At 46.1% G+C, this 20,780-nt stretch overlaps 8 protein-coding genes across 8 annotated transcripts; 4 read left to right on the top strand and 4 right to left on the bottom strand.

The window, feature by feature from the left end:
* Positions 1 to 835: 835 nt before the first annotated feature.
* V2V93DRAFT_382484 (uncharacterized protein) lies at positions 836 to 8,339 on the top strand (the record flags this gene model as incomplete). The annotated part of the gene is made up of 5 exons (XM_066912154.1): positions 836 to 3,623; positions 3,680 to 5,193; positions 5,259 to 7,856; positions 7,920 to 8,085; positions 8,152 to 8,339. 5 exons carry the CDS (start codon positions 836 to 838, stop codon positions 8,337 to 8,339), a joined length of 7,254 nt encoding a protein of 2,417 aa, XP_066763696.1.
* A 334-nt stretch (positions 8,340 to 8,673) lies between these two features.
* Positions 8,674 to 10,129, top strand: V2V93DRAFT_401892 (mitochondrial carrier domain-containing protein). The gene is made up of 4 exons (XM_066912596.1): positions 8,674 to 8,718; positions 8,795 to 9,327; positions 9,388 to 9,518; positions 9,578 to 10,129. Exons 1-4 carry the CDS (start codon positions 8,692 to 8,694, stop codon positions 9,790 to 9,792), a joined length of 906 nt encoding a protein of 301 aa, XP_066763695.1. The 5' UTR covers positions 8,674 to 8,691; the 3' UTR covers positions 9,793 to 10,129.
* V2V93DRAFT_339443 (ankyrin repeat-containing domain protein) lies at positions 9,474 to 10,587 on the bottom strand. Its single transcript, XM_066907776.1, has 2 exons — positions 10,413 to 10,587; positions 9,474 to 10,348 (listed from the first exon to the last, which is right to left on the bottom strand). Exons 1-2 carry the CDS (start codon positions 10,578 to 10,580, stop codon positions 9,812 to 9,814), a joined length of 705 nt encoding a protein of 234 aa, XP_066763694.1. The 5' UTR covers positions 10,581 to 10,587; the 3' UTR covers positions 9,474 to 9,811.
* Positions 10,588 to 11,892: 1,305 nt separating this feature from the next.
* V2V93DRAFT_388505 (uncharacterized protein) lies at positions 11,893 to 12,402 on the bottom strand. Its single transcript, XM_066912332.1, has 2 exons — positions 12,125 to 12,402; positions 11,893 to 12,047 (listed from the first exon to the last, which is right to left on the bottom strand). Exons 1-2 carry the CDS (start codon positions 12,331 to 12,333, stop codon positions 11,996 to 11,998), a joined length of 261 nt encoding a protein of 86 aa, XP_066763693.1. The 5' UTR covers positions 12,334 to 12,402; the 3' UTR covers positions 11,893 to 11,995.
* On the bottom strand, positions 12,403 to 14,946 carry V2V93DRAFT_339441 (uncharacterized protein). Its single transcript, XM_066907775.1, has 2 exons — positions 14,062 to 14,946; positions 12,403 to 13,982 (listed from the first exon to the last, which is right to left on the bottom strand). Exons 1-2 carry the CDS (start codon positions 14,864 to 14,866, stop codon positions 12,685 to 12,687), a joined length of 2,103 nt encoding a protein of 700 aa, XP_066763692.1. The 5' UTR covers positions 14,867 to 14,946; the 3' UTR covers positions 12,403 to 12,684.
* A 197-nt stretch (positions 14,947 to 15,143) lies between these two features.
* V2V93DRAFT_375207 (Aspartate/ornithine carbamoyltransferase) lies at positions 15,144 to 16,417 on the top strand. The gene has a single exon (XM_066911431.1). It carries the CDS (start codon positions 15,171 to 15,173, stop codon positions 16,239 to 16,241), a length of 1,071 nt encoding a protein of 356 aa, XP_066763691.1. The 5' UTR covers positions 15,144 to 15,170; the 3' UTR covers positions 16,242 to 16,417.
* Positions 16,418 to 16,521: 104 nt separating this feature from the next.
* V2V93DRAFT_375205 (uncharacterized protein) lies at positions 16,522 to 18,839 on the top strand. Its single transcript, XM_066911430.1, has one exon. It carries the CDS (start codon positions 16,560 to 16,562, stop codon positions 18,549 to 18,551), a length of 1,992 nt encoding a protein of 663 aa, XP_066763690.1. The 5' UTR covers positions 16,522 to 16,559; the 3' UTR covers positions 18,552 to 18,839.
* V2V93DRAFT_375203 (uncharacterized protein) lies at positions 18,794 to 20,747 on the bottom strand. The gene is made up of 2 exons (XM_066911429.1): positions 19,976 to 20,747; positions 18,794 to 19,879 (listed from the first exon to the last, which is right to left on the bottom strand). The coding sequence occupies exons 1-2, from the start codon at positions 20,684 to 20,686 to the stop codon at positions 18,845 to 18,847; spliced, it is 1,746 nt and encodes a 581-aa protein (XP_066763689.1). The 5' UTR covers positions 20,687 to 20,747; the 3' UTR covers positions 18,794 to 18,844.
* Positions 20,748 to 20,780: the final 33 nt, after the last annotated feature.

Raw genomic sequence — 20,780 nt, 5'->3', positions numbered from 1 at the left:
GAGGTGGCTCAGCAAATGTACTGGAGTCGGAATAGTAATTCTATGCATGTAGGGAAGTGGGCAAAGCTCACGGTCCTCTAACGTCAACCTGCGTCCGGCCACCGGCATCTACTGATCTCAGTAATGCATGAGTCTGCTATTTGGAGTGCAATAGGCTAGAGGACGGGCAAAGAAGAATACGCTGAGTATGAAAAATGCCTGAGGTACAGATCCTCGCAAGCAAGTGTGCTTCCAGCGCTCGCTGTCGCATAATCCAGCGTATCTGACTTGGAATAGCACGCCGCTGCTAATTAGGCTGCTTTTGGCTGCTTTCGGTTACCTTGTGAGCGAGCCGCATGTCAATGCCCTATCGACAATGCATCCCGGCAACAAGAGAACCAAAAAATTGCGCAGGCCGGTGTCTGCCTCTTGCTGCTATCTGCGGCAAACCGCTCTCTGCTTTGTCTATCTTTTACTGGTATGCTGCGTGTTGCTGGAGAGCAGCATGGCTAGCACAATCAGGAAAAAGGCACACAGTCTAAAATCTTAACATTAAGCGAGGCCAGGTCTTGGTACTAAACCCTGTTAAATTGGGGGATATTTCCCTGGGTCTTTGGCGAGCATAATCCAATGTGCCCTGAGACCCATGATTGCTCTGTTTTGCCTACACCACCTCGGCTCCCCCGGCGCGATTCTGGCTACCTATCTTGCCGTCTTTTTATTTTTTTGTTGCTCTTAGTCTCTTTCTCATTTTCCCCATTGCTCGCGCTCCCATTGCCTTTTAGGATCTCTCCTTTGCTTTATTTCTTAGTTGTATAAGGCTTCCCTTTTTGTTACTGGTAAAGTTTCACACGCGATGGAGGAGCCTAACCGGTCCGCTCTTGCAGCGCCGGCAGCAGTTGGGACGCTCTTTCCCGATGATTTGCGTGCCGAGCTCGATACTTTGTCAGACTACAGCTTTGATTACGATTCAGCTCGATTCACATCATACGAGTGCTGGCACATCAATGGAACACACAGCATTGTCTCAGATATACCGGTTCTTGCTCGAGTGTCGCTCTCTCAACGTTCGCTTAGACTCGAGCAAGAGTTCACGGTCGTGCGTCACCTACAACGAATTGACCCTCTACTCACTCACTTCATTCGTGGTTTTGAGTTTTATCGTTTGAAAAATACTGGAGCAGTGGTTTCAATTTTTGAATATATTGGCGAGAATGCTCTCAATGATTTTTCAATGGCCTTGACCAGCACCGAATATGTTACCAATGACGACCACGAGCTTGTTTCATCCATATCCTCGACGGCGGCTCCTAAGAAGGTCATTACTCTTCCTCAGTTTCTTGATTTTGCTATTGCTGCTGCTGAATGTTTAGAAGTCTTACACTCGGCTCACGGCATGGTGCATGGAGAAATCCGAGATGACGCATTTCTCTATAATTCCGAGATTCATGTTGTTAAAATCATTCACCTTGGCGTGAGCACGCATAGTGCGCAGTCTGGAGTATCTTTAGCTGATTCTATATCTGGCATGATTGTGAACTCCACTTTGAGTTCAAAATATGTATACATCTCACCTGAGCAAACCGGTCACGCTTCGCTGGCAGTCGATTATCGAACAGATATCTACTCACTTGGAATTGTTTTCTATTCTGTGCTTACCAGCCGTCTGCCATTTTATGGCTCTGCCATGAGTGTTATGCATCAGATACTGCACTCTCCTGTGCCGTCAATAGAGATCTCGCGACCAGATATTCCGCCAGTGATTGATTTGTTAATTCAAAAGATGACTGCAAAGCAGGCAAGCAAACGTTATCTTTCTGCCGCAGGCCTGCGTTTTGACTTGATAGAAGTCCGCGATAGGCTGCGGTCATACGACAGCTCAGCGGTGTTTGGTGAATTTCAATTAGGTCAAAATGACATTTCCTCAATATTTACTCTTCCGACAGAGATGATTGGTCGTTCAGCCGAACGAGATGCAATTCTGAGCATTATTAAGAGATTTTCTAAACGTCGAGCATCAAGTTCCAGCACCGTAGAGTCGCGCTCGCGAATCCCGGGTAGCAATGCAGGTATCTCAGATGCTACATATTCTAATTCAGGAACTGAACAAAGCGAGTACGGTTCTGTTTCCGATAGTTCAACGAAGAAAGGCAGCAGCCGCTTAAGGTCCGCATCAATATCTACTCGAAAACAGTCTCGGAATTGTACTGAGATCATATCAGTTCGAGGATACGCTGGCATTGGCAAGTCGATGCTTATTTCTTCTTTGCAATCTCCAGCGCGAAATTATGGCCTCTATGCAAAAACTCGAGCCCAGCGAAATTCAAGATCGGCCTTTGAGCCGTTAGTTGAGGCGTTGTCTTTGCTATTACAGCAAGTGCTATCAGAGAAACCTGAATTAGTGCAATCGTTCCATACAGCTTTGCGCTCCAAGCTCGGTTCGCAGTGGCAGCAGATGCGTCGTATGTCTGCCGTTATTCCCGAGTTGAAATCTTTTATGGACATGGAACGTGAGCAACGCTCAGAACTATTTCAGTCGAGTTTGTTTCATATATCTAAAGAAAATGGGTCGCAGACGTCCTTCCAGTCAAATGAGCCTCCGAGAACTGTCAATAGCGATATGGCTGCGGCAGAAGATACGATTTCGATTCGAGGCGGCAGTATGACTCGAGCGTCTCAAATCTCGCTCAATAGTTTGAATTTCTCTTCGGCCTCGATGGAGAGACCAGGGGCGCATCCTGATCTGCTATTGAAGAATACGGCCGGTAACAAGATGCTTGTTGCATCTTTTATTCTTCAGCTATTCCGAATTCTATCAGAGTCATTTACTGTAGCGTTTGTTCTCGGCGATATCCATAACGCAGATGACGAAACAGTAGAGGTCCTTCAAGCTATGATACAGTCTCGTATTGAGCTGGTTATTATCATGACCCACCGCGATGGTGTCGCACTGCCTCGCCAGCTACAAGAATTTTTGGAAAGTGACTATTCGTACCTTACAAAACTGTTTATCAAGTCTCTGAGCCGTGCGGCAGTGGAGCAATTCGTATTACAGACTATGCATTGTGAGGCGCAAGAGGTTGCGGAACTTGTTGACTTCCTGCTTGAAAACTCGAAAGGCAATCCTCTCGTTTTGTCCGAACTCATGAAGGCCTTATATAAGGACAAAGCTATACGGTTTAGTACTCGGCGTCGAAAATGGGTTTGCTCTGGCATGGACGCCGTTCATGACACATATGTCAAATTCATGTCCTCAGCTGAGCTCGACCATTCTCTTGTTGTGAGGAGGTTTCGAGATTTCCCAAAACGCACGCGTAACTTTATGACTTGGGCATCGTTATTAACAAGTCCGTTTTCGTTTCGTTTAGTGCAGAAATTGATGCTCATGCCTGATGGTCTGTCTTCGAGCGATTCAGGCGATGTTGCGGCGCTTGAGAATGAAGAAGTCACTGTTTTTGATTCTGATGATAAGGCTATTTCGAGTCTGCAGACTTTACTACAAGGAGGCATTATAATCCGTGCTGATGATAGTGAAGATAAATTTCAATTCTCACATGTGCGATATTCTCAAGCTGCACAGGCATTAGTTCGTTCGGAGAACTTGGCTTCGATGAATTTACTATTGGCGGAAACTCTGATGACATGTAAGTCTTCTTTGTTTTACAAAACAAATTTCGTAAATGCTGACTTTTTTTTTCAGCTGTTGATCACTCGTCATTTTGTGTATCTGAGCACTTGTTGTCTGCTCTTCCACTAATTAGAGATAAGCCATATCGTCGTCCTTACCGACAGGAGCTTATAAAAGCAGCTATCGAAGCTGATGAAAATGGCTCGCTTTCGCTTTCTGAAGAATTTTATCGTGCAGCAATTAGTTTGATGCCGACAGATTGCTGGAATGATGATAATGCTGATTGTGATTACGAGGAAACGTTTGCGGCGCATTTAAACCTTGCCAGTGTGATCTTTTTTGACGGAAGGCCAGATGAAGCATTTGATCTGGTGCTGAGCTTGAAAGAGCATTCAAAAAAGCGGCAGGATAGCGCACGCTGTGATCGTTTGATATTGAAGGTACGATACATAAAAGGCGACTATAGTAATGTTTCGTCAATGATTGGTCCGTCGATGATTGACTTGGGGGTCACAACAAAAGAGGAGTTTGCTGCTATGAGTCGAACAGATAGATTCTGGGAGCTTTACAATATGATTTCAAAGAGCACAGACGAGGAGCTGCTGTATCCAAAAAGGACAGATGATCTGATGGTGGAAAGTGCTGAAGACTTCTTGGGTTCGGCACTAATGATTGTTTATATGGCTTCGTCAGAAACATTTTACCAGAGCTCTATGCTATTTCTTCATTTGGAGCTCAATTTGGGTTCTGACGACAATCTATGCAGGGCGTACATTGCCTTGGCGATGGTTGCCGTGACAAAGTTTCAAATGTTTCATTTTGCTGCCCGGCTTCGAGAACTTATTCATACCCTAATACCGCGACTTACTGACTCGGCTATAATATGTCGCGCGATGTATTATGATGCCGCCTATTTGGATCATATTTTTAATTCCCAACAGAGCGCTTATTCACAGATTGCTCCTGCTCTGTCGCATGCTGTTGCTTCAGGCGATCGAATCCTGGTATTGCAGCTGCAGGCCATGGAGATTCGGTTCATGTTTTACTCGTTTAAGGATTTGCAATTGGTTGCCAATCGAGCTGCCAAAATTCTGACCGAAACGGCTCCAGAATATGGCATGCTAGATGCGATCATTTGCATTCGAGCTATTTATCAAACCGTGAGGACGATGACAACAAAGTCAGAAATACCAGATGCAAGACATGCGCTTTCGACTGATGACTTTGACGCGGCCAAATATCAGGAAATTCTACTGCACCGTCCGCTCACGGCTGCCACTGCCGTTTATCTAAACTTCTATATGCTGACATTATTTTTCTACGGCCAATTCGAGGAGATCAAGAGGATTGCTGCCCAGTTTTTGTATACGGATAAGTGGCAGGAATTTCTGTGTACTCGCGAATCACATTATGCGTGGTTCATCATGAGTCTTTCGATGGTGAGAATAATGAAGATCAACGACGTTGGTTCTGAAAGAAGAGAATACCTACTTGCTCGAGTCAGGGATGTTATGGTTAAAATGGAAGAGTGGGCAGTTGTCTCGGATGTTAACCACATAATCTGGAAGAAGATAATTCAAATGACAGTAAGTTTTATATGATGTTGTTTTCTGTGTCTAGTATTGAAGAGATACTAATACGTACTTAATAGCTTGCGAACCTGCATGGAAACTTTGAGGAGTCTCTTAAGCTTTATGAGGAGGTTGTCCAACACTGTATAGCCAATGATACGCATATCGAGCTTGCAATTGCGCACTTCCTGGCCGGCTCGATGTGCATTCGACGAAAGATGACTTCGATTGGAGTGCACATACTGCGCGAGAGCATTTCGAAGTTGAATAATTGTGGAGCAGTCGGAGTAGTGCAGCATATAACGGATGTGTTTTCTGATACATTCAGGAACGCTCGCAGCACATCTATGGTTGATGTCGGTATCCAAACCACAGCACCAGATGTATACGGCGTAAGAGAGAATGACAGTGTACCGCATCTGCCGGAACGAAGAGTGACGTTCCCAATACTTCCTGATCAGGCTGACGAGTTCGACGAGGCACAGATGGATCATTGGGATGAGAGAGGTCCAGCGGAGCACGACGATGCACAATCGAGTGTGACCTTGGATATCCTTGACCTGACGTCGGTTATCAAGAGCGGACAAATTATCTCTAGTGAGATTAATGTTGATATTCTGCTCAGTAAGATGATTGAAATAATTATTAGCACAACTCGCGCAGAGATTGCGGCCGTTATTGTAAATGAGGGCGCAAAAGTGCGTGTGGCGGCGATGGGTACTGTTGACAAGATCGAATCATTCAAAGAGGAAGATCGATCGCTTGAGGGTTTTGAGGATACGCTACTAGTTCCTCCAATATCATACGTATTGAATACTAATTCCCCCGTCATTATCGCAAACACGACCGAAGATGGCCGGTTTGCCGGCTCGAGCACTCAATGGATGGCAAAGCATTCCGATGGAGGACGCAGTATCTTGATCTATCCGATCCGCCACAAGAACCTTACTTCAGGTGCTCTCTACCTGGAAGCAGCTGCGCATTCGTTTAATTCGCGGCACCTTGAAGTGATTTCTCTTCTCTCTCAGCAAATGGGAATCTCGATTACGAATGCGACGCTCTTCAAGAACATTCGCAAGGCGACAATGGCAAACGCAATGATGATTGAGTCACAGAATGCCGCTCTGCGCGCGGCACGTGAATCTGAGGCGCGCTTTCTGGCGACGCTTGAGACGATTCCGTGTATTATTTGGATTGCGGATGTGCCGAGTGCGACGAACGACGACGACGGAGTACCGCCGCCTCTAGAGTATCTGAATTACTTTTGGTATAAGCTGTGCGGAAGGGATGCTCCTGGCACGGCGAACAGTGCGTACTTGGAGCAGTTGCATGCTGATGACCGCCATGTGTTTACGGGGGCCCTGAGAAGTGCTGCGAATGGCACGTACGAGACTATCGAGGTTCGGATCCGCAACGCTGTGGGTGATTACAGATGGCATGTGTGTCGTGGCACGCCGCTCAAGGATGAAGAGGGTACGATCACGAAGTGGATTGGAGCTCTGATTGATATCGATGATCAGCGGCGGGCGCAAGAAGATGCGCTCAAGGTGATGCGACTCAAGGAAGAGGCGTCACGGATGAAGACTGAATTTTTGGCAAACATGTCACACGAAATTCGTACACCGATCGCAGGAGTGATTGGAATGAGCGATATGCTACTCAGCACTGAGCTGTCAGATCATCAACGTGAGTTTGCCGATAATATCAGGTTATGTGCTGATGCGTTGCTGTCTGTCATCACTGATGTGCTTGATTTCAGCAAAATCGAGGTGGGAAAACTTGAGTTGAGCATTGAGCCGTTTGATGTTACCAGAGTTCTTGAAGAGACTCTCAGCATTCTTTCCTTCCCTTCCTCGAAGAAAGGACTGAGGCTAGTGAACGATATCAAGTTCAGCCGGCAGCCGATGCCACCGGTGCTGGGAGACTCTGGGCGGTTCCGTCAGGTTGCGATGAATTTGTTGACGAATGCGGTAAAGTTTTCACGAGACGGACAGATCACGCTGTCTGCGCGCGACGGCGAAGAGACGTTTGACACTATCGAGGTGCATGTTCGTATTATTGATACCGGTATTGGTATTACAAAAGCTGTGCTAGAGAAACTGTTTGTGCCGTTTCAACAAGGGGATAATTCGACAGCCCGGAGATTTGGCGGTACAGGATTAGGTCTATCCATCAGCAAGAATCTTGTCGAGTTAATGAATGGTACTATCGGACTCGAGTCAGAGTACGGCAAAGGAACTGTAGCGTTCTTTTCAGTGCCATTTCGCAAGGTTCCTATGGGGACCGTCATCTCGGCGGCGACTGACGATATAGCGGCATGGCATTCTGGTGGGTTCTTGCATCTGGGAGAGTTTTCGCCAACGCCTTCGCCATCATCAGCATCAGCTACGCCATCATCAGCGTCAGCTACGCCACCATCAGCGTCATCGGCGTCAGCTACGCCATCATCAGCGTCATCGGCGTCAGCTACGCCATCATCAGCTTCAGCATCAGCTACGCCTGATTCTCCTGGGATGATGCGATCTGATTCGGAGCAATATCAGACATCTGGGGCTGTGAATACATTTTCGGTGTCTGCGCTGAATTCAAGAGAGCCGAGTGAGAGTGCCATGGCGCTGCCATCTGCTGATGAAGTATGTCAGAGTGGGTTCAGGATTCTTGTGGTCGAGGATAATCTTGTAAGTTGACTGAGTTTTTTTCTGTGATTTGCTGGAAATTGATGCTAATGAGTACGGTGACAGATTAATCAGCGAATTGCATTAAATATTTTGCAAAAACTGAAATTCAATGCTGATGCTGTAGGGAATGGACAGGAAGCTTTAGTTGCGCTTGACAAGCGCCTATCATCGGCACGGCCGTTTGATTTGGTGTTGATGGATTGTCAGATGCCATTGATGGATGGATATGGTAAGGAGCTTTTTTTTTTAAAAAAAGACAACGTATTGCGAAGCTAACAAATTATTACTGGTTTAGAGGCGACAAGACGAATTCGCAAGCACTCTGATCCACGAATCTCTTCCATACCAGTAATAGCAATGACTGCGAATGCGGTTAACGGAGATCGGGAAAAATGTCTAGATGCGGGGATGTCTGATTATCTTGCGAAGCCGGTGAAGAGAAATATTTTGGAAGGAGTGATTTTGAAGTGGACTAGGCTGTAAAGTATTAATTCTTTTTTTTATAGATTTTATCTCTTTTGTGCATTGTAAGAATATTTTTACTTTTTCATATATTATTTGATTTCCTTTTTGTGTTTGGATAGTTGGAGGGGAGTCCTTGTAACATTATGATGAATTGCTTTATATTGGAATTTTTATGATTTATTTTTTTACACTGTTTAATGGAGTTATTTTCAGCAACTAAAATTTCAGTAAGTTATATAAAATTGGATAGAATGTCAAATTAGTTTTAATGGCTAAGCGATGGATGCGGCGCACAACTTTGGAAACTGTTAAAAAAGAGTAAGATCATTCGATGATCTAAGTTGCTCCCAAGGTCCAATCTAGTATATCAATGCCATCTGCAACGACAGATTTCATCGTGAGTCGAAATATATATGAGTATATGAATATATATATAAATAAAGTAATTACTTATTGAAATTTTGAATGAATAGGCAGGATATGTTTCTGGGGCAGCCAGTATCGCGATAGGAAATCCGCTTGATATTATAAAAGTGAAACTACAAAATGCAAACTCGTTGACGATAAGGTTACCTACAGAAGACGGGGTTCGATCTGCTACGACGGCGACTAGTAATATTATAGCAGACGCGGAGAGACGACCGGGAACGGTTCGATATGTAAGGTCGTTGATGCATGGAGTTGCGGCGCCGATTATGGGGTATGGAGCACTGAATGCGCTTCTATTCGCCTCGTATTCAGTTTCCAAATCTACGCTTGATGATCAACAGATATCGTTATCTGAGGTGGTTAAAGTATTTAGTGCGGGAACGGTAGCTGGGTTAAGCACCTTTTTTGTATCGGCGCCGATAGAGAATGTAAAGTGCCGAGCACAAATTACGCACGGTGAGATGGGAAAGAGTAGTTTGAGGGTTGTTAAAGAGGTATGGAAGGTTGAAGGGATCAGAGGATTTTTCAAAGGTGGATTAGTCACTGGATTTCGAGATGGGTTCGGATACGGCGTTTAGTAAGTTTTGGTTTCAATTTCAATTATTATCTTTGCAAGAGATTAATTTCGATGTTTTAGCTTTTTGGCGTATAACTGGGCAAAGAGGGTAGAAATCGTGGAGAATGAGAAAGGATGGATTCATGTATTGCATTTATTACTTGCAGGGGGAATTGCCGGATGTGCAACTTGGGCATCTATATTTCCATTGGGTAAATTGTGTCTCATTTTAATTGTTGCTGCCCTTGGTCAATACTAATAAGATGTATAGATGTGATAAAAACGCGATATCAGACGCAGCCAGTATCAGAGGCAGGAAGACCGTTGAAATATAGTAGTACATGGGATTGTACCAAAAAGACATTTGCCGAAGGTGGAGTGCGAGTATTCTTTTCTGGGTTGAAAATATGTCTTGTTCGAGCGTTTCTAGTGAATGCGATCCAATTTGGCACGTACGAATGGATGGTTAATGTACTCGATAATTGAGTAATGGAATTGAATTTTCCTATGATACTGGAGTCGTACTCTCATTTGCGGAAGGGACTATTCTCTTTTCAGCTAATAATTTCTGCTGAAGCATCTCTTTCTTAATTTGCTCATCAGCGCGTCTCTCGATTTCGATAGTCAAATTGTTCAAAAAACTTTTGATTGAAACAGAAAAGCTGTATTGAGACGGCATCCATCCGGCGGTATTTGTAGATTTGTAATTTGCACCACGTTCAAGCAGGGATCTTATAACCTTTCGATGGCCGTATTCGACGGCGTGATGTAGTGGTGTGTTGCCTAATATATCAGGCTTTTCTGGATTTGCGCCAAAATCAAGCAGTAAATTAACCGAGGCATCGTGGCCGTTGTCGCATGCTAGTATGAGTGGGGTATAGCCGAGTGGAGTCGAAGTAGAATCTATAGTCGAAGGGAATTTTTGGGCGAGAAAGTGGATTGTTTGTTCGTGATTTTTGAGGGCGGCGAGGTGTAATGAGGTACAATTTGAAGAGTCTAGAGAGACTTCGGCGGCGTCATGACCGAGTTGAGTTAATATAACCTGCAGTAGAGTACAATCGATTAGAATTGAGTAGCTATGCAGAAAAGAAGAGAAATGAGCGTACACAGATTTCAAAGTGACCATGGAAGGCGGCATAGTGTAGGTTCGTCCAGGAACTATTGTCAAAGTCTGTATTTATCAATAAACTAGGGAACCTGTGCAAGAGACGCTCTACTATTTTGACGTTATTGTTTATTATTGCGTGCCGTAGACGAACTGATGGCGGTTGCATGTTGTATTGTTGCAGAAGGGAGAAAGTGTATGTAAGATGTATTAATATTGAGCATTGCGCCAAACAAGACCAAAAAACAAGACCAGAAACAGCAAAAAGCAACAACAAAACAAAATATTAAAAACTACATAATATGGTTACAAATATGCTCTGATTCTACATAACAATTCCGATAATGCATGAAAGCGTGTGCAATATATATAAACTACAAAGAGCCTATCTTTGCTGTCGATTGTACGCGATAGAGCGCAATGCTAAGTAATCGATTAGTAACACACTAATTATCATAAGAAGCCGAACAAAACACATACTTTTTAACAAGAACAGGCCAGCCCAGGAAACCTGTCAGCGCCGAAGACCATAATAACACTGTCTTTGCTCGCGCGAGCGTGTAGGAGGATGCGGGATCCGTCATCCACAGCGGCCTGGCAAAAGATACTTTGCTGGCCCCAGGGCTGTGAGCCGCGTGCGAGAAGTTTAGAGCGACGGCGCGAAGAGAAGAAGAGAAGCGCATTGGTAGTATATAGCTTTGAATTGATGAATATGAATATCTGATAATACAAAAGCAGGGAAATGAGACTGCTATTAAATAGAAGCAATATAGACCAGATCACGATATTCTGAACACACCACTCTTTGCTGCTTGCTGCTCAACGGAAATCTCCCCACTTTAAAGTTTGGCTACTATGATGTCACGAACACTCCACCCGTCGGTTAAGTTACAGTATAACACAGCTTTATGAAATGCTAGAATATAATACAAATTCTCTTATTACTTCTGCTTTGCTCGACTCTGTTCTTCTACTGGGAAAGTCCAAGGTCGGCTTATAAACTGAATGACTGGCAGGCAGCTTTTGTGCATTATGCTCACTTGCAAGTGAATTGGCAACAGACCACCGGAAGAAGCTAGTCATAAAGATACCCCATCCACCAGCAATCGTTGCTCTAGACGCTAGATATGACGACTTTGGTCGCTGGTGCAGAGGGGGACAGACGAGATGCTGATCCAGCGACGTTGCGCGCGATTTATGTATATCCCATCGCTTGTAAGAACTGTTCACTGATAAACTACGAATAAAAACAGTTTCTAAATTACAAATAAAACATGCGCACGAATAAAACACGCGCAAACTAGTTAGAAAGAGGCAAGGAAGAGTCTTCTAGCACCAGAAGATATTTAACAGTATTTCAAACAGCCGGCAGTCGTATGATTTTTGTTGCATTCAAGTATTTCGCCTTTTAAATGCATGTTAGAAAGCCGAAGGATGTCACTGGCTCGTGTAGGCTATTACTAGCCGACTTGTATTTGTGTATGTAAAGTATAAACCTAGAGTACTGACTGTATTGGAATAGTACATCTCATAGCTAAGATCAATTCAATAGGTCAATCAACCAAGCAGAATCATTGAAATCATTTAGATGACTTTCATGAAATCAGCGTCAACTCCATTACTCTTCAAACTGACACTATAATCAAATAGAACCTCGGTCAGCAATCATATCATATTATATAGTATCAAACAAACAAGCGTCAGAAAACATACTAACTCCAAACCGACGGCCAAAGCGCCAAGGTCCCCATTCCGATTGTAAACGCAAATAATGATTTAGCCGTACGATAAGTAGCATTCTTGTACACATCTCTCTCAAATCGCGGCTTTGGAACAATAATCTTCGTGGCCGCCGTCGTGCGCGCCGCTGTCTGCGATGGCAGTCTAATTGCTGCCGCGCCGAGCGATTTGGTGAACAACATACTTATAATCGTTACTGATTCTATTTAGCCACTATATGAAGAACTAAAAGATAAAAAACTAGACAGTGTAGGTAAAGAAAACATCAACACTGAAATAAGCAGGCGGGTGACATTTATATAAAAGCGGCGACATCAAGAAATACATAATAAAGATCGATCGCACTCCGCACCTTCCTTATCTAAAACCTGATAACATAACAATAAACAAATCGAAATCTCATGAATATACACGTAAAGTGTGCAGTGTAGAGTATAAATGAAATTCAATAAACCAAACGCCTTCTCATTTCCATTTCCCTTCGTTTAAAATCGCAAAATAACCACAAATAATCACAAAAAAATAACCACACTCTAACCTCCCACAACTCTTCCTCCATGCGCCAGCAACTCAACCGCCGCCTCAAAATACGACGTCTCCTCCTCACTAAGCTTTACACTGTCGTGAGTATGCGGGTCATCACCGAGCATCGACATTGGACCTTCTGTCATCGACATCTGCGCCCGCCGCGCGCGCGCGCGTTCAGCGAGCAGCGGCACAATCATCTCCTCAGCCGCGCGAACAAACCCCTCGCTCAACTCGACCATCTCCGCCATCTCATCCTCACACTCGGCAGAAACGATCTCGTCGCTGTAACGCAGCACAGCTTCCGTGACAGACTCGCCGATAACGCCTCCGCTACCCATAAACAACGACGCATAACGTCTCAGCGCAACATTACCCTTGGCCGGCAGCTTGTTGACCGTAAACTCTCCGACTGGTGTCTCCAGCCCGACATCAATCGTACCATCAATCTGCACCTCAACTTCTCCCTCAAACAGCATCTTCTGCACAATCGTCTTGAATACCGTCTGATCAGTGATCTGCAATGGCACATCCGAAATCTCTGCTATAACTTGAATATATCCTTCGGCTGTATAGAATGACGTAGCTGGTGTCCAGTCGGCAATCTCGAGAACACCAAACTTGTCCCCCTCGTACGCCATATCCGAAACTCCTCGCAATTGTCCGATCGCAATCGAAAAATCAAGTTCTTTGGGTAAATCAATCACAGCATTAACCAGCGCGCTCAATCTCGGCAGTGCGTCATTTCCTGGAATTCCCCGCTGAGGAAGCGTAATTTTAACTCGCGACAACCCAAATGATTTAACCATCTTGTCTGTCCCACCTCCACCGCCGCTCTTACGTCCGGGAACCGGTACCGGAATTGAGACCACAGAAAGCAAATCAGCAACCCACGGCGGGAAATCAACAATCTGCTGCGAAGGCTTGCCACGCACATAGATCGTAATCTTCTCTCCAGACAAGTACTGTCGCAAATATCTATCCATAGCCGAAAGCGCAGGATCGGATCCGGGACAGGCTTGCGTGAACGGGCGCGGTAATTCAGCGACAGTAGAAACTACTTTTAGCGACACATCGCCGTGCGGAGTCACAAGTAGTGAATCAGAATGAGCACCCGCAAGCGGCACAATCTGTTGCTCGTGGCACGCAGGGGCTTCAACGACCCAGTCGAGAGCAGGAAGGTTGATGTTGATCGGATACGGATTCTTTGCAGTAGCAGCGACAAGCACTTGAATACCCTTGTGCGATGGTGCTTCGGCAAATTTAAATTCAGAGACCGAGAATGGGATTGATCCAGTTCCAGATGCTATCATACTTGTAAGTAAATGCATACAGAAAGAATAAACAAGACAAAAGAACAGAAAAAAGTAGGAGTCAAGACTTACACTGAAGACGAACATCATGGGCAACGTGATGAGTACCCAGTGGTAAAATTCCAGACCGCAAAGGCAAATCAACATCCCCTCTAAAAATCGCACCGTTTAACGATCCATGTAGATACTCTTCCACTAGCTTTGCGATGTCAGAAATAGCAGCCACATCATTGACTGTGCTGATAAAATCGATCGGCGTATGATGCCCGTCACGTAAATCAACGACGATGTTTGGCACCGACGCCTGGCCGATCGTGACCGGATGTCCAGCTTCGTCAACGTGAGAAATGTAAAGAGAAGTATCCTTGGTCTCGGCCTTCCGCATGATTGTCGTCGCGATGTGGCCAAAAATACGCGTGGTGCGGTCCTCAACTTTAGACGAGTCAAAGACAATGTCTCCGACCACGTGGGTGCGGATGCCTGTAGACGACATCTCGACAATAGACACAGAAGTCAGGTTCAGGTTGATACTCTGCTTGGCGTACATTGCCGGCGCGTTCGACTTCACGAGGTGAGTCGCCAGCAGTGAGAGAGTGAGGCAGGCAGTGATGAGCGAGGTGAGAATGACAGGCCACTTGAAGAGTCGCAGTGCGCGGCCGATAGCAAACGAGTTAAAGCGCGAAGAGCGACGGGTATTTTCAAATAGGTCGTAGTCGTCGTCGTAGTACCCGGGCGAGTAAGGCGTGTGCACGAGGAGTGCTGCCGTTGCTGAAGATGATTTCGTGTTGGCATACGGCGGCGGCGGGATGTCGATCGAGAGAGCCGGACGGCGCGAGGAGCCCGAGGGCGTGAGGTCATCGAGCCCTATTTTCGACATCTTTTCGATGCAAAGTTGTTGTATTGTCGTTTGCTCTTTTATTGGTGAAGTTGGGGTAGGTAAGAATGAGGAAGAAGTTAGGAAGGAGCAAGGAAGAGAGCGGCAGAAAAGTGATACGCTGTCGACTGGAATGCCCCCAGAATAGTGAATACTCGCTCTATCTATAGTATACACTCTTCTGGGTACGCATATCCCGCATACTGAATCATAAATAGGTCACGTGCAGTGAGTCATCAAGACGCTCGACTAATTTTTGTCGGGAAATTCTAGAGAATAGCAACTACATACTTTCTTTTAGTTTTAGATGACGATTGGCGACAAAGGTACAAAGAAGGAAGCAGACATGCAGACACTCAAATCCTCTCTCCGCAAACTCACCTCTTCCTCGTCGGCGCATTTCTCGTCTGCAGCTGCAGCTTCTTCTCCGCGACATCTGCTCTCGATAGCAGATCTCTCGCCGGCAGAATTCTCATTTCTTGTTGATAAAGCAGCCCAGTATCGACAATTGATCCGCAGCGAGTCCTTTGCGACAACGGCTGAGCGACAGCCGCTGACAGGGCACACAGTTGCTATGCTGTTCTCAAAACGATCGACCCGCACACGAGTCAGTTCCGAGGCAGCAATTAACTATCTTGGTGGGCACCCGATGTTTTTGGGTAAAGAGGATATTCAGTTGGGTGTTAATGAGACGCTGTATGACACCGGCCGGGTGATTTCGAGCATGACGTCGTGTCTGGTTGCGCGGGTCGGCCCGCACTCTGATATTGCAGGGCTAGCGGCTGCCTCGTCTGTCCCCGTCATCAACGCTCTCTGCGATACATACCACCCGTTACAGGCTATTGCCGATGTTTTGACAATAAAAGAGGCATTCAAAGAGATCAAGGGTCTCAGAATGGCGTGGGTGGGAGATGCAAACAATGTGCTCAACGACCTTGCGCTGGCTTGCGCAAAGAGCGGTATCAATGTTTCTGTTGCGACACCAAAGGAATACACAGTCAATGCAAAGGTATTCTCGCTTATTAAGGCAGCAGCTGTCGAGTCTGGGGCTGAGGTGCTGATCTGCCATGAGCCTCGCGAGGCAATCAAGGATGCTGATATCGTCGTGACGGATACGTGGGTTTCTATGGGCCAGGAGACCGAGAAAAAGTTGCGAATGGAGCAGTTTGCCGGATTTCAAGTGACAAACGAGTTGTGTTCGGTAGCTAAAGAGCAGTGGAAATTTATGCATTGTCTTCCGCGAAAGCCCGAGGAGGTTGCTGATGAGGTCTTTTACAGTGAGCGGTCGCTGGTGTTTGACGAGGCCGAGAACAGACTCTATGCGATGCTGGCAGCACTGGAGGGATTTGTGGTGCGAAAAGGCGTCTTGAGCGAGTAATTAGTGTGAATAGGAAAAGTGATTGTAGAAAGATATCTGATATTGATCATGTAAGAAGTGTGTCTTCCAGCAGCCAAGCGAGAGTACCACGCCAGCTTCTGTGTCCCGCTCAGAGCTGACTTTAAACAATCTTAAGGCAATGTTCAAAATCTAATAAATTTATCTGCTTCATTTTACTCATCGATTTCTCTGATTTCTACCTTCGAGTCATTTCGAGGGCTAGGGTTATTTTGCTGCACTCGTCACCGCTTCCTCACTCTTTTAACTCTCGTCTCTTTGAATTCCTACCTCTACGACTAATTCTCTCCTCTCCCAGCAATGAAAAAGGCCCTCGCGCGCCTGCGCCCGTCGCTCTCGCTGTCGGCTCTTGCGACCCCGCTTGCCGGTGCCGACGAGTTCTACATCGTGCTCGACGAGCCTCATCGCGTCTGGGCTCCCGGCGACGTCCTTGCCGGCGCCGTCGTGCTCGACCTGCCTAAGCCTGTGCGAACGACCCAGGTGCGCCTGCGTCTGCTCGGACAGCTGACTGTACGCAATCCTCTTGTCAAGGGACCCTCGTTTCGACACGCGCTTTGCCACGAGGAGATCGTGCTCTGGGACGGTCTCGATAATGAAGAGATAGACGAGACGGATAACGGGAACCTATCCAGCCGCGAGTTCTCTACCACTCCTTCGTCGCCGACTTCTTCAACTGCTACCCCTCCAACCACAACATCAACCACAACATCAACATCAACAACACAGCCAGCAGTTTCAGCGGGTATTCTTGCTCGCGGCGAACACACTTTTGCTTTCATGCTTGAACTGCCAGCTAAAGGCCTCATGACCTCACTCGAGTTTGAAAAGGGATCTATAGTATACATGCTCACGGCTTCGCACCACCGACCCGGCCCATTTCCGCCGGCAACAGCGCATAAAGTTGTTCCATTACAGTGCCGGCTCGATATCTCGGACCTGCCACCGCCAAAGCCGTCGATGCTGAGTGTCGAGATCAAGAAGAAATCCCGCAGCAGGGGCGAGAGCGGTACCGCAACCGCCGTTGTCGAAACCCCTTCTGTTGGTTGTCTTCGCGGCGACTCAATCCCCGTCAAAATCACTGTGCGTCATGTACGTGAAGTGCGGTCAGTGACTGGCGTCGTTATCACTTTTTTGCGCATCTCGCGTGTCTGTGCGCAGGACCTCGAACCGCTCTCTTTCCGCAAGGATATCTCTCAGTCAGTTGTGCCTCTTTATATCGACTCGCGCTCGCTCACAACCACAATAACCACAAATATTCGCGTGCCGACAGACATATTCCCTACTATTGACGAGTACCCTCTAGTCGCCTTCAAATACTGCCTCGAAGTCGTCCTCGATCTCTCCGGAAAGGCTGATCTTCCTATAGCCTCACATGCCCTTGCTTGTGAAGCATCCACACCGTCCGACGTTGGCTCGCGACCATATGTTGACACTGAACTTCTCAAGCGCGTCAAGGGTGTAGTCAGTCTATGGACCGAGATCGTCATCGGTACTGAGCGCTCCGAGCAAATTCCCTCTCACAGGTCTTTGAAGAACCGCAGCAGTAACAATCCCAGCGCCATGCCGTCGCCTGCTAACTCGCCCGCTCCCGATCGACAGCCAGTCACCTTCGCCGCTGCTACGGCCCCTGCAGCTGTCGCTGCAGATGGGGCTTTGTATGGTGTTCCGGAGTATGCCGACCGGCAGCCAGACAACACTGCGACTTATCAACCGTCAGAAAAGGAGCGGGTCATGCTGCTCGAGCAAGCACTCTTGCCATCGGCTCCTCCAGGCTCCGTTCCTTCCACCGAACCAGACGCACCGCCTTTAGACATCCTCGAACCATCGGAAGCCGCAGCATCTGATACATCAACACCGGCAGACAAACTTGAGCAAGAACGCGCGCGACTACTGCAGCTTGCCAGCGTACCTGTATCTAAGCCTGCAGACTCTGAGCTTGATAATGCGCCTGTATATTCTGCTTCTGCGCCCATGCACTCTCAAGTCGAAGCATACCTCGACGCCGACGGTGCTCCTTCGTCGTGTGCTTCACGCTCTGTATCTGAAGTTGTTCATAACGGCGACAGTGATAACGACAATGAATCGACTAGTGGTGACTGGGTGCCTGTATACTCTCCCAATGCAGAGGAAGAGTATGTATCAATGGGTGGATATCATCATTCTGTTATTGGGTACCGATATGATAATGGATATGATTTACCGGGAAATACAAATGTGCCGTACGAGTATGTTGTGCATACCGAGGATGAGCCGGCCGCAGCTGCGTCTGCTTCTGATGCACTGAATATGTGATTCGTGTGATTGTTATGTGGTTTCGAGTGAAGGCGTTGGTTGGGGCTTCGGATTGGAAAGACATTAAAAGTGATTAGTTTAAAGTCTTTTGGTTTTGTTTTTGGACTGGCGTTTTTTTGAATTCTTTTTTTGTTCAATTATTTCATTTCTTTTTGTATTCTATTCTATTTTATTCTATTATATTGTATTCTAGGTGTTTTGATCGTTGTCCTTGTTTATTTGTCGCAAGATGGGGTTTTTCTCTTGAATTTGTCTATTTGGGATTGAATATACTATACTATTTACAACATCTCTTACTTTCGTCTCCACCAATTCGTCCACTTTTTCCTTCGCATCTTTCCCATCCCAGAAGGACGTGTAGCAATTTGCGCAGCCCATAACGGCTGGCTGCTACCACTCACTGTATTTACCGGTGGTTTCGGTGCGCTAGGCATCCGTTGTTCCCACATCATCGTCACTCGCTGGACTCTGCGCAGATTCTTCAACCCGACCATAATGATCCCGCCGACTACTGCAGCAGCAACGACTGCGACAGTCGCGAAGCCAGCAGCAGAGTCTTCCATAAAATTCTTCAGGTTCATGCCGTATAGGCCGGCGATGAGAGCGCCGCCGCCTAATCCCATTGCACCGATTGAGAATTTCAGTTCGAGTAGCATTAGCGAATTACGGTTCGCGTCAAGAATAATATTCACAATTTCTTCTGTCGTGCGAACGTTTGACATTGTGATATTTGCCGCCTGAACGATTTCATCGCAATGCTTGTAGTATGATTCGAGCAACATTTCTACTTCAGAGTGTTGATCAGGAGGACGATTTGTTCCGTTGAGTTTCTCAGTCAGGTACATTCCTGCTAGATCATCGTCTTGATCTAGGACTTCGTTGATTGTGTCCCGTACTAGAGTTGCTTTTTGCAAAAATGCCGATAGACCTTTCGATTGAACCAGTAAATGTCGTAATTTCTCACGATCGATATCGTATTCCAAGTCAGCCAAAATTCCGGTTACTAGTGTTGTGTGAATCTTCATTTCGGCATCAAGTGCCGTAACTGCTGAAATAAGAATACTCTCCAGCGCGCGCATTTCATATGGAAGTCCTCCCATAGCTTTCGATCCTTGTCGCAATTTCCCTTCTAAATCGTACATGAACACCGACTGAGTCTGCGAGTCTGTTGAACCATACGCGTCGAATACAAGCACCATATCCGCCTTAACTAGAGCACGAATGTGGAGCAAGTTTACTAAAATCGAGTTGTTGCGGACGAGAATTGATGGCATGGTCGAATATGTTCCTGTATCTAGTTTGCGTAAGTCGCGAGGCAGTAATCCGTGCTACATTTCATTAGTCTGGTGTACTCTTGAATCACAAAAATAAAGAAGAAGAAAAGAGAAAAAAAAATAGCATGAAAAAATTAGAAGGTGTCATACTTTACTGAGCAATTCTGATTTTTTAAATTCACCGCTGACTACCGTGACGTTTCCTTCGACATCAAATACGGTACAACGTACAAGGTTCCCGCTGACACTAGATTTCATAGACAAACTTCTCTCGAGCAAAAGATCCTCTATTGCGCTTTTACTCCAACTTTTTCTGTCATTTTTGGTCGACGACGGCTTCGTCGACTTTGTGGGTTCAGGCTCCTGTGCTGGTATCGGATTGAGGTTCAGAAGATATTCTTCTGCCTCGCGTTCTTTCGCCAACCAATCTGGCTCTTGAGCGCGGGCTTGTTTCTTTGCTTCATCGGTTTTTAATCGTTTGATTGGTATTTCTGGAATTATTTGCTGTTTCCCTTTTGCTGCCTTTTCTCTCTGTAGATGTTGTTGCCGTTTGGCCAGTAATGACTCCAATTCACCAATCTCTACTGCATTTTCCTGAAACTCCCTCCACTCAGTACCACTTTCTCGTTGAGCCACAGCAGTTGTTGATGCTACTGTGTTATTATTGTTATTATTATTGTTGTTATTAGTCAGTTTTTTTTGCGGCATAGCAGCTGATAAACAAGTTGAGGTGCTAAACATTGCTCGTCGGCAGACTGGATATCTCGGAGTTTGAACTGATGCGACACTTGGCGATACATCTGCGCAAAGCAAACGGAGCTGGACAAGAGCCACCCGCGAAGGGACTTTCGTCACAAACATTTCCTTTACCTTCTCTATCTGCGGAGACTTATTGCGTATTCATGCTTGAGTTGGAACAGAGAGTAAAAATGTGTGAATTCAGTGAACTGAGTGT

This window comes from Kockiozyma suomiensis, assembly GCF_038497685.1.
Source record: "Kockiozyma suomiensis strain NRRL Y-17356 unplaced genomic scaffold V2V93scaffold_15, whole genome shotgun sequence".
Taxonomy (NCBI): domain Eukaryota; kingdom Fungi; phylum Ascomycota; class Lipomycetes; order Lipomycetales; family Lipomycetaceae; genus Kockiozyma; species Kockiozyma suomiensis.
Note: the sequence above shows the minus strand (reverse complement) of the source record. Positions and strands in the feature narration are given on the sequence as shown.